The sequence below is a fragment of the Protopterus annectens genome, chromosome 2.part1 (genome assembly GCF_019279795.1).
Source record: "Protopterus annectens isolate FY-2018-M chromosome 2.part1, PAN1.0, whole genome shotgun sequence".
Lineage (NCBI taxonomy): Eukaryota > Metazoa > Chordata > Ceratodontiformes > Protopteridae > Protopterus > Protopterus annectens.
Window position 1 is genome coordinate 1,130,381,163 of NC_056729.1, and position 14,437 is coordinate 1,130,395,599.

The window sequence follows — 14,437 nt, forward strand, 5'->3', positions numbered from 1 at the left end:
GTATAAGACTATGAATTACATTTATAGTACAGTATGGTATTTTTTTAATCTGGTTTTATATTAGGATGTAGAAATGACCCCCTTATGGTTCTGGATCCCTTTGCTGCATAATGTGTAGATGCACACGGTATGTTGAGTTAAGATACAGAACGCAAGTATTTGGTAGAAGGGTGGGGGACGCAGAGGTGAGGACGGGATTGATTAGCTGGTGAAAGAAAACTCTGAAGAGGTTTAAGGATATATGGTCAGAGCTGAGAGAGCTTAGAGAAAGTGGTTAGAATGTTCAAATGTCACGTGGGATGGAGTTAAACAGGTGACACATATGTTATTAAGAAGGTTTAAGGTTAGAAGGAGGGTGTCGTAGAGGTGAAAGATGAGGTCCAGTAAGAAAGAGGGCGAGGTAGTCAGGAAAAGGAGCACGGAGGCATCGGCAAAAGCCAGGAATGTTAAGTTTGAATATACTGTATGGAAAGCATGGTGGTGGTGGTGGTAGTGGGGTGGGGGGGGGGGTAAAGAAATAATTATGGTTGTATTTTAGAAATGTTCGTTGAACTTTTACTGTACTGCTCTACAAACTAAAGGAAACTAGGTGGCTGGCACTTAGGTGTTTGCTTTTTGCACTTGTTCTGAAGTCGTTATAGTAAAGAATAAGAACAGATAAATGACTTAGCAAGCACTGTATAAGTGTGCATACAAAGACTGTCATGTTCATTCGTTAAAACGAGATCAATGAAATAATAATATATTTAATTTATATTTTCATTTTAAACCACGTTGATTGTGATAACAAAAGATCGTTTTTAGAAGCAATATATTTATTTCTTGATTTAAGAACTCAGTGGCTAGAATATGCTTTTAGTATCGTTGCATTTCTTGACCAAACAGGTCTCTTAAGTAGAAGTCCTGAAATAATTGCCACTGCCACTCCCCCCCCCCCACACACACACACAAACATATACACCTGCACCAATACAACCCTTTTAGCTCAGCATTCACTCATCCGTATTCTTTCAACCCCTCATCCCCATCCCAAGCGTTGCTGCACCCACAATAATCTTGACTATTAATCCCTTGCTACACAAATGAAGATGGCCCTCACAATTCCTTAACATATTATATGCATTTCTTTATTTTTACATCTAGATTGTATTGTGTTTTAAGTTATTGCACCCAGGTCACCAGTATGTTTTTTGTGTTTTGGTGTACATTCAGTAAAAAACATCTAATGGGATGTCCGATTAAACATCGCTTTATTCCTCAAGTTCCCAACACTTACCAATATCTAAAAAGGAATCACGGCATCTGTTGAAAATTGCTGCTTTTATTTGAATGGAAGACTGACATTGCCTTGTCCCGCCTAAACGGTTTGTCGGGACTTTTTATAATGTGAACATGCCTCACGTCTGTACCTCACTAGGCGAGACATTCCTCGTTTTGACTCCTAAATATCCCGTGTTCCGCGTGTTCAATTGAAACGGTTCGCCATACATTCATTGTCAATACTTTTACTACTCAAATATCCACTGTGGAATAAGCTTGAATTGCATTATCTCATCAAACCAACTTTTGGCAATTTTTATCAATGCAACGAGCTTCCTAGTTGTACTTGTTGACTAGTTTTCTACATTTTGCCCATTTATTATGAGAGGCAGTGGCAGTGTTCCATATTTTGTAGAAGAAAGTTGAGTTATGTCGTGAGCTCGTGTTGTGTATTCTTGCCTTGCAGCATGAATAATTAGCCCCTTCAAGGATGAATTATCACACCTGCTCTTTTGGGATAACACAGGAACACCCTTGATAAGTAATATGATTTATTATGCCATTAAGTCTTTGAAGTAGTTAGTTGGTTTCCTGTTCTTTAATCTTATGTAATTTCTTAACGTAACTGAAGATACCACTTAAGTTGGGCGAGTGGCTGCATAAGTGAAACACGCTGATTTTGTGTTTGTGTAGGAGAACTAGGCACATACAGCAACAAGGCACTGGGAGATGTGTAGGCTTGTACCTGGAGATAAAACTAAACGTTTGAAAGGAGTTAGTGGGCTACAGTCAGCGATTATGTCTGTGTAGAATATAAGGATTACTTACTGGACAACACAACAACTCATACTCCAAAGACTTATCATACATGTGTCTGAACATGAAACCTCTCTGTGTACCCCAGACATTGCTTATTTCTTTGCACCTTGTCTGTTAGTGCAGTTTCCTTATCTCTGAAAATCAGTTAGTATGTTATTCTTACTGAGCACTGTTTTCCCAGAAAGTAAAGATGAGCTTTGCCTTCTGCTTATTGACCAGACTCGCCAGAAAACTCGCATATTTATTATCGAAAGCGTAGCTTGGGGGCATCTCCAGAAGAAAATGGGAATCTGCCTCCACGTCAAGTTGTTAACATGAAAACAGAGGAGAGTATATAGGGGGTATTGTCTCAAAAATGGCTGATTCCGTACAGTTACATGAGACTTAATCCATAAAACGTCACCAAACACTTTTTAATTTAAGTGCGGGCTATTCATTTCTGAGGGAGCTGCAAATCAACAACGTGGTCTGCATTATCTTAGCAGTGTATGACTTATTCCATAACATGAAGTAATTAAGGTAGTTATCTAAGCTTTCTGTTATGTCTTGGTTTCATTTAACTAGTAATACTTTTTGAACAGTTAGTTTTACTTTGGACACGGCTAAGCCATTTAACCATCCATAGCTCTCAACCAATCAGGGACAAATCACAATAGAATCAGGGACATATCCAGAAATAACCAGGGACAATCAAGGACACTTTCTAAATATTAATAATGTTAACTTGAAATATTGATAGAATAAGAGAATGTGAAGTAAACATTTTCTGAAGTAAAATAACTCTATGTCTAACTATTGTCATTATTTATTACGCGTAAGTCATCAATACCTCTCGACTGTCTAGATTTTTGCTTTATATCTTTTGGTCTGTTCCTTATAAAATGTGTGGTTTTCTGCCGTATCACTGGGATGATCGCAGGACTGATGTCACTAAATAATTACATGCATTTGAGTTTTAGATTTCAAATCCTAAACCTTGTTGTCTTAGCACATTTCAAAGTTTAAAAGAGCAAATATGTAAAATATGCCCCCATTTCTGTGTCATTGTCCTCCCATTATGACAGGCTTTGTCCAGATTTCTTGCACTAAGAGACAGAGCTATGCTCACCACCTTTTCTCCAAAAGTCAAATGTAGAAGAAGGGATTAAAAGGGACAGAGGTAAAATTTATGTCAAAATCAGGGACATCCATAAAAATCAGAGACAGTTGAGGGGTATGTAACCACCTGTCAGGAAATGTGTCAGTTTTAAATCACTGTAAATATGCAGTGTTGATCTGACATCAGGGAATGCACCACTTAATAGCAGTTGCATTTTTTTCTTTGCTAAATATTATTTTCAGTATGTTTCACATCCCAGCAGTATATTCTAGAGATGCAACTGAAAGAATGAATCCCAGACAGCTGTCTCCTCAAGCCAATCATTTCTGGTGCCACTGCCAGCATGCTTGCCAGTGCAATACCTAGAAACTAAGTCTTTCTTTTTTCCGACACATTATTTCTAGTGTTAAGGCATAGCAATTGTGTAAGCTTCTACCCCTAAAGCCGGTCATCCCATCATAAGCGTATGCATGTATTTCTGTACGGAAGTGTGTGTGTGTGTGTGTGTGTGTGTGTGTGTGTGTGTGTGTGTGTGTGTGTGTGTGATTTTTTAACTAGACTGCCCTGCGGGGCCAGACCTATTTACAGTGGAAGCTGGATGACAACATCTCCAAAACAATTTGCAGTAGACAACTGAACATAGTAGTTAGTTGTTGATATAGGATGCTATATTGATAATGCAAACTCAAGACTGCGTCGTCTTAAATGTCAATAAATAAATTACAGCAAATAGAAATAAGCAACAGTAAGAACACCCGTGCTGATAGTAACACGCTGCAAAAGTATTAAATGCATTAATTTAGGGTGTAGTCCGATAATCCGATTTTGTGATTGCAAACTCATATCGCTGTTCACATCCCATTCTGCATATAAAAATAACAAGTCTCATGCTTCCGGCACTTAATAAATGCATGCAACTTTCAAATGTTCTAAATAAGACTATCAAATATATTACGCTTAGACTAACGATCCTTTCTGTGAGTAAAATGTGCCCCTGTCGCTGAATGCATTGGCTTTGACAGTTTTAGACATAATATGGGGAAAATGCATCAGTGTTCTAAGGATGCTCAAGAAATTTGTAAAGAAGTGAGCAAAGAAATAGTACGCCTGGCTACACAGTCTTACTTTAACAAAAACATATGTACATCAAATCCAAGGGCTGTATTAATTTAAGACAAGGTATCTGAACTAAACTTGAGAATTGTCTTAGTTCAGATAGCGTAGATAAACAGCACCTACTCCGTGCATTGTAACAAAATGACAGACTAAACTAATAATTAGAGAGGACATCATACCTCTCAAGTTCTTAGAGCAAGAAATCTGCACTAAGCCATAAAAAATGGGGGGGGGGCAAAAATAGGGACAGTCTTTAAATATTGGTGTTGCAAGCTTAGAAAGTAGATAGAATAACAGGTATTGCATTAGCGTGAATTTTCTGAAGGCTATGCAGTCTGAAACTCAAGTGTCTGTCATTATTTTCTGACTTAAATAATCAATAATGTGCCAATGATTTGCTAGAAGACCACAATTTTAATAAAAATGTACCAACAATATGAGGCAAAAATCTGGACATCCTGCGAAAATCTCTACAGTTTATGGGGTAATTGTTCCTGCATATCTTATACTAATTCTCCAAGACACCACTTTCCCTTGTATACTTCTCATACTTGATTAGGTCGGAGTTGATGTTCTTACTCGAAACACCGTTTGAAGCCCAAAACTGCAAACATCCCCAAATCAGCAACACACACGAGAATCAAACTCCATTTCAAACTAAAAACAACATAGCTGACTGGTGAAATATATGTTTCCGGGCAGAAGGAATTCACATACTAAGATAGGAAGTATAATTTGGTTAGCACATAAATGTAAGAATTATAAAAATTATTCTGTTTATGAAATTTACGTGCGCCGCCACAGAGTGTGTGTGTGTGTGTGTGTGTGTGTGTGTGTGTGTGTGTGTGTGTGTGTGTGCGCGCGCGCGCGCTCTCAACCAATCGGGGCAAGTCTCAATAGAATCAGGGACAACTCCAGAAAGAATCACTGATAATCAGGGACACGTTTAAAGTACTAGTGCTATTAAATTAAAACAGTGGCAAAATATGAGAATGTGACTTACTACATATTTTCTGAATTAAACTAAGCCTATATCTCTAATTATTGTCATTATTTATTACATGTAAATCACCACCTTTTCTCCAAACGTCACCAGTTTTAGGAGAGATTAAGATGGACAGAGCTAAAATTCGAGCCAAAATCAGGTCGGTCCCTGAAAACCAGCGACAATTGAGAGGTGGGTACTTCAGTATGTGTGCGTGTCTGAAGTCCTAAACAACATAACAATACGTATTCCGTTATGGCACTTCCAATTTACTTCTGATGTTTGCGATTTTTAAGAGTTTACAGGGCACAATTTGGCCTGCCAGATATACGTGTGTGTGTGGGGATCGCATTTGTTATTTTTAGCAATCCTTCTAGCAGTCTGCTAGTAGCAGATACACATACAGTCGCTTTCACTAGTGTGTTAAGTTGCTTTTCATTAATTGCCAGGAAAAGAATGCTGAATCGTAACTCAACAAAAGCAGTTCAGAGAGTGAGGCTTCACATAGACAGAATAGTTTAAGGTAAATGAAGGCATTACAAGCTCCACATAATGCCTGAATCAAGTAATTAGCTTTGTGCCCTGGGTGTCGCCACGCACAGACCGTGCAGAGCCATTTTGCCCAAATAAATTGTAAGGGAGCAATATTTTGCCAAACATTAAGGCACTAAGTATCCCAGATTCAGGCACATAAATGGGATTAAAACAGCGCGAGTGAATCAGGAAAAACAATATTTGTTTACAGTGTTTATGTATTTATTATATCGCTAGCTATCTGGACACGGACGTATGGTGTAATTATTTTAATATATACATTTTATTTACATATACACAATTAAAAATGGGTGCAGTTATGCCACTCCCTGTGTGTGGGTGGGTGAAAAAAACCCGAGGACCTGGCTACAGCCTTGCTTTATAGCCACAACTTGAAGGTAATACTAGAAAGAAAATTAGGAATTCTGTGAAAATGTGCAGTCATTAATCTGTCCTTCACAGATGTAAGTTTAATGAATACGTGATCATCTTCCTTGCATATTTAATATTATCATGAATATTAGTTTTGCATATGCACATCTAGTTCCAGAGGGCGAACAAGTCAACTTCTTAAAGCTCTACTAAGGGTATACGTATTTACAACGATATACAATGTAAGCTAATAAATTACCGTAATAGTATTAAGAAGTAAAGTTTGTCACGCTGTACGGGGAAAAGCGAGCCCTGGCAGGATTTCTCAAACTAAATGTAGAAACTAAAGAAATACCTCAAACATAATGCAATAAACTACCAATTCTAACCCAAATGCAATCAACCCAAGGCAAGTGATCTACCAACTAGTTCAGTGGCCTTCCTACTATTCCACTATGGATTTAAATAGTATCAACTTCTGAATCTGCAGCCGGACTAAAGGAGGCGGACCATTGATGTTGTTTGACGAAATACGTCTGGCCAGTTTAGTCTGTCGAGTTTGCATCTCACTTCCTTGTTTGCTTCAGACCACATACATGAGTTGCAGTGGAACGTCAGATTTAGGATCTGCCCCCCGATTTTCAGCCCTACATGGATTTGTACCGACAGAGAGGAGCTGAGAATCTGGCCATCTGCTCTGCACATGAATGCACGCCTCCGTAAGAGATCCGTCTGTAAACATGCTCTGGAAACTGGTGGAGAACGTCAAATATGAGGATATATACGAGGTAGGAGGCATTTAGAAACACCCTTTTACTCATTCAACTTGTACTTTATATTAGATATTTAACGTCTTGTAGATTGGAAGCAGAAGAAGGCTGTAAGGTAGCTGCATTCATTTTAATTCATTCTTTGTTTCGTGTACAGAATGCATGAAGTATAATGGTTTTCGATTTATTGTAAGTAAATGGGGCAAGTATTGGCTAAAAAAGTCTTTTAGTAGGCTTGCCAAATTGCGGACTATTATCCATATGTTTTCTGAAAAGAAAAAAAATAGAATTTAATACTCAAACATTTGAAAATAGCTGCATGTCAGAAGGAGCACTGCCTACTGGAACTTAAAGGGTACAATGTCGCTATTTATGACTCAGTCATGTTCATGAAAGAATATTTGAGACTGTCGTTGCGTGACATTTTGTCCTATGACTCCCATTGTAAACTCTCACATCACATTTTTTGGCGCAACGTAAATAAACATGGTATTTATTTTGTAAGAAGACTTTATTTACAACATATGTGTCACTGTACAATGGAAACAGTATATTTTAGTCAAATATGCATGCTGTTTGCATTAAATTGAGAGCACAGAGGCTATTAGAAGTTCCTGGGGGAGTTATACAGAAACTTCTTGGAAAATGCCTTTCGGTTTTTAGAACGCAATAAATAGGGGGTATACACAGGTTATAATTGCAAAGCACCCTTAATAAACGAATATCAATTAAATCCAGTTTTAGCATAATATATTGTTATGTGTTGCCCGGTTACAAAGTCTTGGTAACCGTTTGCTAGAAGCTATGGAAGCTGTAGAAGTTTTATTTGTGTTATCAGATAATCATCTGAGGCAAAACATTACTGTGAACAATCAAAAGTCAGATACACCAAAAAATGGTGTAAAAACACACACACACACACACACACACACACACACACACATTCTTTAAAAGGTATATGGGGAAATGAACTCCGAAGAAATTATATTTTTTATTCATCCCCTCTCAACCCTTACTGTTGACTTGTGAGTTGTAACTTGCTACAAAGGGGACTACATAAAGTCCATTAATAAGCAGTTGATATAGGTTACATACTAGTAAACAGACACGCACATTTCCAGTAAAGATATTCAAACAACTTTGGTCTGTGAAGATAACATATGACGTGCTAACTCATAAATGTGCACTAATTACAATAATCTGCGGAGTACAATGAAACAGACATTAAAAAAAAAACAAGCAAAAACAAACAAATGCGACAGTCGTTTGTTATTACAACTTTCGTGTAGATGCTTTTTTTCGGGGGGGGGGGGCGCTGCTTGAGAGAGGCTACCAGCAAGTTCCACCTTTATCTTTGTGTTCTGTGGCAGCCTTTAACTGAATACCAAATTTACTACTGATGACCGTGGGACTAAAACTGTGCAGATCCTTTCAACCCGATGAAACTGCTATTTACAGCTTTGTGATTCTCTTAAAAACGTGTATGGCGTATACGCGGGCAACTATTTAAAGAAACAATGTACAGTGTTGAGATGCGGGTGCTTTGGCTGGATCAGTAAAGTTTGGGAAAAATGTAAGGGGCAGTTTCGACAGATCAGTGTGCTGGAGGTCCACTAAACCAAACATCAACACCTTGCAAAATATCAGCTCGCAGTCTGGATTCTGGTTAAACGTGTGATGAAAGCATTGCTATACAACTAACAAACCAGAATGTCAATCACTAACAATAAGTTAAATAAACTTAACGTTAATAAGTAAAACCAGCATATTTTGACCATCCTATGACCTTCCTAGTTGAAGTTGCTAGTAAGCTATTAGTAGGTGTTCCACATTTTGTCCATTTGTTCCACATTATGAAAGCAAGTGTTCCTCATTTTAGAGACGGAAGGTTGATAGCTATGCGTGGCAGTGTGTGTGTGTGTGTGTGTGTGTGTGTGTGAAGTATTTTATGTCTTTCTGTCCACATGTACAACTTAGCACTGCTACCATCCTCTATAGTGGCATACTGGCTACTTTACTGTCAAGTGACAGTTCAATTGCAGTAACTCAAATGCACTTATGTGGGAACACTACAGCTGCTGCAGCCCCAGCTGCTCCGGTTCCAGTTAGTGGGAGTCGGATCACTTGCCAAAACGAGCGATTGGCAGCTAGGACCATACCTCTCAAATGTACCTCATTGTGAGGAACGTACCTCATTTCGGGGTCTTAAACATGTCATGTTCCTCAAAGTTCCACATTGAAAGGCACTGTTAAGCACTCATTGTTAGCATTTTTAACTGATATCCACGGAAAATAGAAAAGAATCATAGTGATTCATTACAATACCTTTTTCATAAGTAAAACCAGCATATTTTAACCATCCTATGACCTTCCTAGTTGAAGGTGTTAGTAAGCTGTTAGTATGTGTTCCACATTTTGCCCATTTGTTCCACATTATGATGGCTGGCGTTCTTCATTTTGGACATGGAATGGTTGAGAGCTATGGCTTGGAAGTGTGTCTCCAGCTCGTGTAGTAGACCCCCATTTGTGTGTGTACTCGCCTCGTGTGAATCATTACTTATGCCCAAATTAAATTAAAAGGATAGTAAGACACACAACTCCGATCTACCCTGATGAATTTGTCTTTAGTTAACCTTGTGTTCCCCTCTTACGACTTAAATTCGAGGAAGAGAAGAAGTAATGTACGAAAATGTATTTTCCATTATGGTGAAATGCATACTAAAACCAAATGGCTATAACCTGGACAATTCCCTTTTATTGCAGTAGCAGTGATTTCGGCGTGCAGCTCCCCAAATTGTGGGAATCTTTTAATCTGCAGCAGCACTTTCCCTGTACAGTACTCCTCGAGTGTAGCACTACATACAAGTTTCAAGTTTCGGAACTCGCACCACTGAGTCTCGAGCATTGAGTCTCTCACTTCCAGAAGGGCACGGGCATTCTCTCTTCTTCCTGTAGCAGTTCTTCCTCAGTTGCAGAGGAGTTGTGTAAATGCCGGGGAGAAAGAGCATCGAAGCCTTACACAGGCTAGAATAAATTGGTTTCCGGCAGATTGTCGAACTTTCAACACTGGTAACACGCCCTGCAGGGTTTAGTTTGTAAACCTCAAAGGCCTCGAAAAGTCAGTCCGTTGCAGCTGCTGACTGTGGCTATTCAAATTTAATACATTGTACCAAACTGCAACATTGCCCCAAGAAGAGATAGATAATTTGCAGTCCATGAATTAATCCGTGAAGGGATTAGACGTTCCAAATGCTCAATGAAGGTTAAAAAAAAAAACACAGACATTCCAGCCAGGGCAAAGCAGGGCTGGCTATTGCACGTCTTATTTTTTTGTGAAACTGAATACTAGATTTTGCTCTAGTCCAGTACAACCTACCCAGATGGCTAGAAAATATATAATAGTTAAAATCGCTTAATATAGAACACTCAAAATATTGCAGGCCAGACTAAAGAACCAGATTATTATTCTCTCATTTTCTGGAAATCTACACATACAACTAAGCGTTCCCCAACACACACAAAGACACACACGCACACGCTTTTTGCATAATGTTGGTTTTGACTAAGATTGAACGTGGAGCTCCCGGACAAAGTTAAGACACTGTTATAATTTGCTTCTCTTGGAAAGCTTCACTTTGGCTTTTACATTTTGTCTTTCCAAATAAAAAGAATACCAACATTGTTGCCTTATTTAAGGTGCTAGTGTGAGCGCAGCACTGAGTCCCTACAGTGGAACAGTAGCAGTGACTAAAGTTTGTGCAAGTCTTGCTGTGCCAGCCCCCTTTCCTGATTACATCTACGAATTCTCAGCTGAATGAACGTCATTTACAAAAGTGTAATATGTGCGCTTGTGTGTGTGCGCGCGCGGGGGGGGGGCGAAAGCGAGAGAGAGTTGGCTGTAGCTTCACGCTCCATTTGCTCTCCATTCTCCCTTTAAAGCATTCGTCTAATATTAATAGTCATGAATATCAATTATTATAAGGCGGTGTAGAGAAGCAGTGGGAAGGGGCATGTGAGCAGTCGGAGCCTAGCCCTGGGTCGAAGACGATTCCATTTGGAGTAGAAAGAATCTACTGCAAAAAATTATTTATTTTCGTTTGGGATGGAGATTTGTATTTATGGATAATAGTGGAACAATGTCCAGCACTGCTGCTACAATTTAAAAACAACATATCATTAAGGACTTGCCCTTAGGTTTACCTTTTGGAGTTTTTTTCTCTTCCTGTGATCAGTCTTCTTTCCAGATGTTAGTGCATACTTACTCCGCCATGGTGAGTTAGCTTTCTCACATTTTTTTTCTCCTTGCATGCGCTCTTCCGAACGCCTTTGGCTGATTGTAATTGAGGACAATATAATTGCAGGTCTGCAGCTGGCTCGTGCTTTACTGTTCATTCATTGTTATTGGGAATACAATGAACTCATCAGCAGGCATCTTAAGCCAAAAAAGTGAGAACTTTTTATCATCTGCTGCTGGCAATATGAACGCCAGTTCCCCCCTCTGTACTTATTACAGACTGAGACTCTCTGAGAATTAAGTGAATATGTTTCTAGACAATTTTAGTACAAATAACACTCTTAAGCAAACTTCCAGTACAGTATCGTCTAAATTCTGCCCAATATTGGTTCATCTGTATTTTAAGTCTGTTTTCACAGGGTTAAGTTTGTAGTCCTCAGTGGAGGGTATGTTATATGCCACTATGTCATAAAGAATACACATGAATGTAAATTTCTGGTAACTTCAACACTCTAAACTAAATAAAATTTCGTTTTTATATGTTTTAATATTTGTAGAAGTAATCCATTAATTGTCAAGTCTCGATGCCCCAACTGTTTGCGGCACAAAGGTTTTTTTTTTAAGTTTTGATATATTTTGTATATATGTTTTAAATGTTGAATTTAATCAATGCGTATGGGTTAATTCTGCTGAAGTACAATTGTGTTAATATTGCGTATAAGTACGGCATGAACATACTAATTTTGTAATGTTTCTGTTTGTTGTAGGACCGGCACGATGGCGTTCCAAGTCACAGCTCGAGGTTGCCTCAGCTGGGATCAGTAACCCAAGGTCCGTATTCAACTGCCCCACCACTATCCCACACTCCATCGTCGGATTTTCAACCTCCGTATTTTCCACCCCCGTATCAACCTCTTCCTTACCATCAGAGCCAGGACCCTTACTCTCATGTCAACGACCCCTACTCCCTAAACCCTTTGCATCAGCCACAGCAACATCCCTGGGGGCAAAGACAAAGACAAGATGTTGGATCTGACGCGAGCTCCCTGTTACCACAGCCCAGAGCTTCCTTGCCTCAACTCTCAGGACTGGACCCACGACGGGACTACACATCTGTAAGGAGACCAGATGTGCTCATACATTCGGCTCACCATGGCTTGGATACTGGTATGGGAGACACACTTTTGCATGGAATTGGCCATCCAGGGATGGAAGACTTGCAGGTAAGATGTTCATTAACAGTTGGCAGATACCTACTGGGTTACTTAAATATCTTAACCAAATTTATTTGCAAAGTTATGAAATTAGTGTGGGGCAGATTTATGGAAACTTGCATTTACCCGTTTTATTTATTAAATGGCAGTTTCACTGCTTCCTTTAAATGGATACCGCTAGTGAATCGAGGAAGCTGTGGGCATGCATTCGTCCATGCATGGGACGCGTGTTGTGTACTGCTGTTGTTCACAAACAATGGAATAAATTATTATCTATTATCAACACAACAATAGAACACATTATCAGACTGAAACAATTTTTTAAATGATTTGCTCTCGTCAAAGACGGTCCAGATTTGATGGGATATTCTGATTTGTTTAATTATAGAAACAACTGGCATTAATACGAAGAAAACTATTTTTTTTTTCAAAGTATAAAATCTTCTGTGTGCTGTGTAAGTATTTATCTTTCTGTCTAGACTTGAGACTGCCATTTTACTCGACATTTATGTCATTTTAATCACTGGCAGTTAACGCGGACTTCTGAAATGAAGACATATTTAAAATAATTGTACTCAGCTATGAAATATTTTGAAATTATGATTCACCAGAAGGCAACACCTAAAGCAATGTATTTGCAGTTCTTATAAAAAGATGCTTGGTTACCCCGGTATATGCATAATTGGTGGTACCAGTTTAATAAGAAGACGGAACACTATCTTGATATAACATATGCAATGTGATCTGTTTACATCTATTGAATAGTATGTAAGATAAAGAAGGGTGTCGCGCCACAGCGGTTCATGGTTAAGTCTAAATAATGGTTACAATGTAGCAGAATGTGCTTCAAGTCCAGCATGCATGCGTAGACGAACAAAATAATAAGACAGGCATTCAGACATTTTAACAAGTAGGCATGTATAAATTGAAGGCCCAAAATATCAGGGTGCTTTCATTGTTTCCTTTACGATGCTTACCTCTTTATCATGTTTGCTTTGTTTTGTATTGACTGAAGGGAGTGAGGCTTAAAAGAGAAGCTAATTTTATATAATTCACAGTTTTGATACGCCCTTGATTCATGCTCACACAAATGCAGTGGTCATTGGAATATTGAAAAATATAATAATTATCCAAATATATGTTTGCATACATGTATGTGTGTGTATACTTCTGGATATCATGATACGTTATTAAAAAAAATCAGAAAACAAATAATGGTAGAAAGTTATATCATACATCTCAACATCCTTATTGCAGAATTAGGAACACACACACACACACACACACACACACACACACACACACACACACACACACACACACACCGAGATCAAATGTCCACGCACGAGAAAGGACATCATATAAAGCATTAGCAGAAGTCAATTAGAAAGTTAGTAGAACAGTGGGACTTGCATACATCTAGGTTTTCTGGATATAAAGAAGTGTGTGACTATAATATCTGACACTACTGAATGATGCTAACCATACTTTTCAAATGTCCCTGATTTTGACTCAAATCTTAATCCAGGCCTTCTTAACCCCCCTAAAACTGCTGACTTTTGGAGATAAGGTGGTGAATTACACTTAATAAAAATGCAATAATTATAGACTTGTTTTACTCCAGACAATGTATACTTATTCACATACTCCTATTCTATCATTGTCTTCGGTTACTAGTTAATATAAAAAGTGTCCCTAATTGTCCCTCATCATTTCTGGATTTGTCCCCTGATTCTGTTGAGGTTTGTCCTGATTCAGATGAGAGCTATGATGCTGTCACTTTTTCACAAAAATGTGAAAGTTTGTGAATGACACAAATCATATCACTAAACTTCTTAGCACAAGAATTCTGTATAAAGCTAAAAATAATGGGGGAACATAAGCCAAAAATATAGACAATTTTTAAACATTGCTCTTATAAACTTAGAAAGTTGATGAAATAACATGATTTGTATTTTCATGCATTGTTGAAGGATGTGAAGTTTGAAACGTAAATGTCTGCCATTATTTAGTGACTTGGATTCTCAATGATTA

At 38.4% G+C, this 14,437-nt stretch overlaps 1 protein-coding gene across 3 annotated transcripts in view; it reads left to right on the forward strand.

Moving 5' to 3' along the window:
- The first annotated feature begins 6,732 nt into the window (after window positions 1-6,732).
- TFAP2B (transcription factor AP-2 beta) overlaps window positions 6,733-14,437 on the forward strand; it is a 157,723-nt gene continuing 150,018 nt past the window's right edge. Inside the window, exons 1-3 of one of the 3 annotated variants that reach the window (XM_044062672.1) lie at window positions 6,733-6,973; window positions 11,200-11,226; window positions 11,957-12,412. In XM_044062672.1, coding sequence (XP_043918607.1) covers window positions 6,893-6,973; window positions 11,200-11,226; window positions 11,957-12,412 — 564 coding nt within the window. In that variant the 5' untranslated portion in view covers window positions 6,733-6,892. Of the gene's footprint in view, window positions 6,974-10,871; window positions 11,227-11,956; window positions 12,413-14,437 lie in introns of those variants that run through there. The other 2 variants (XM_044062670.1, XM_044062671.1) reach the window with 2 other exon arrangements.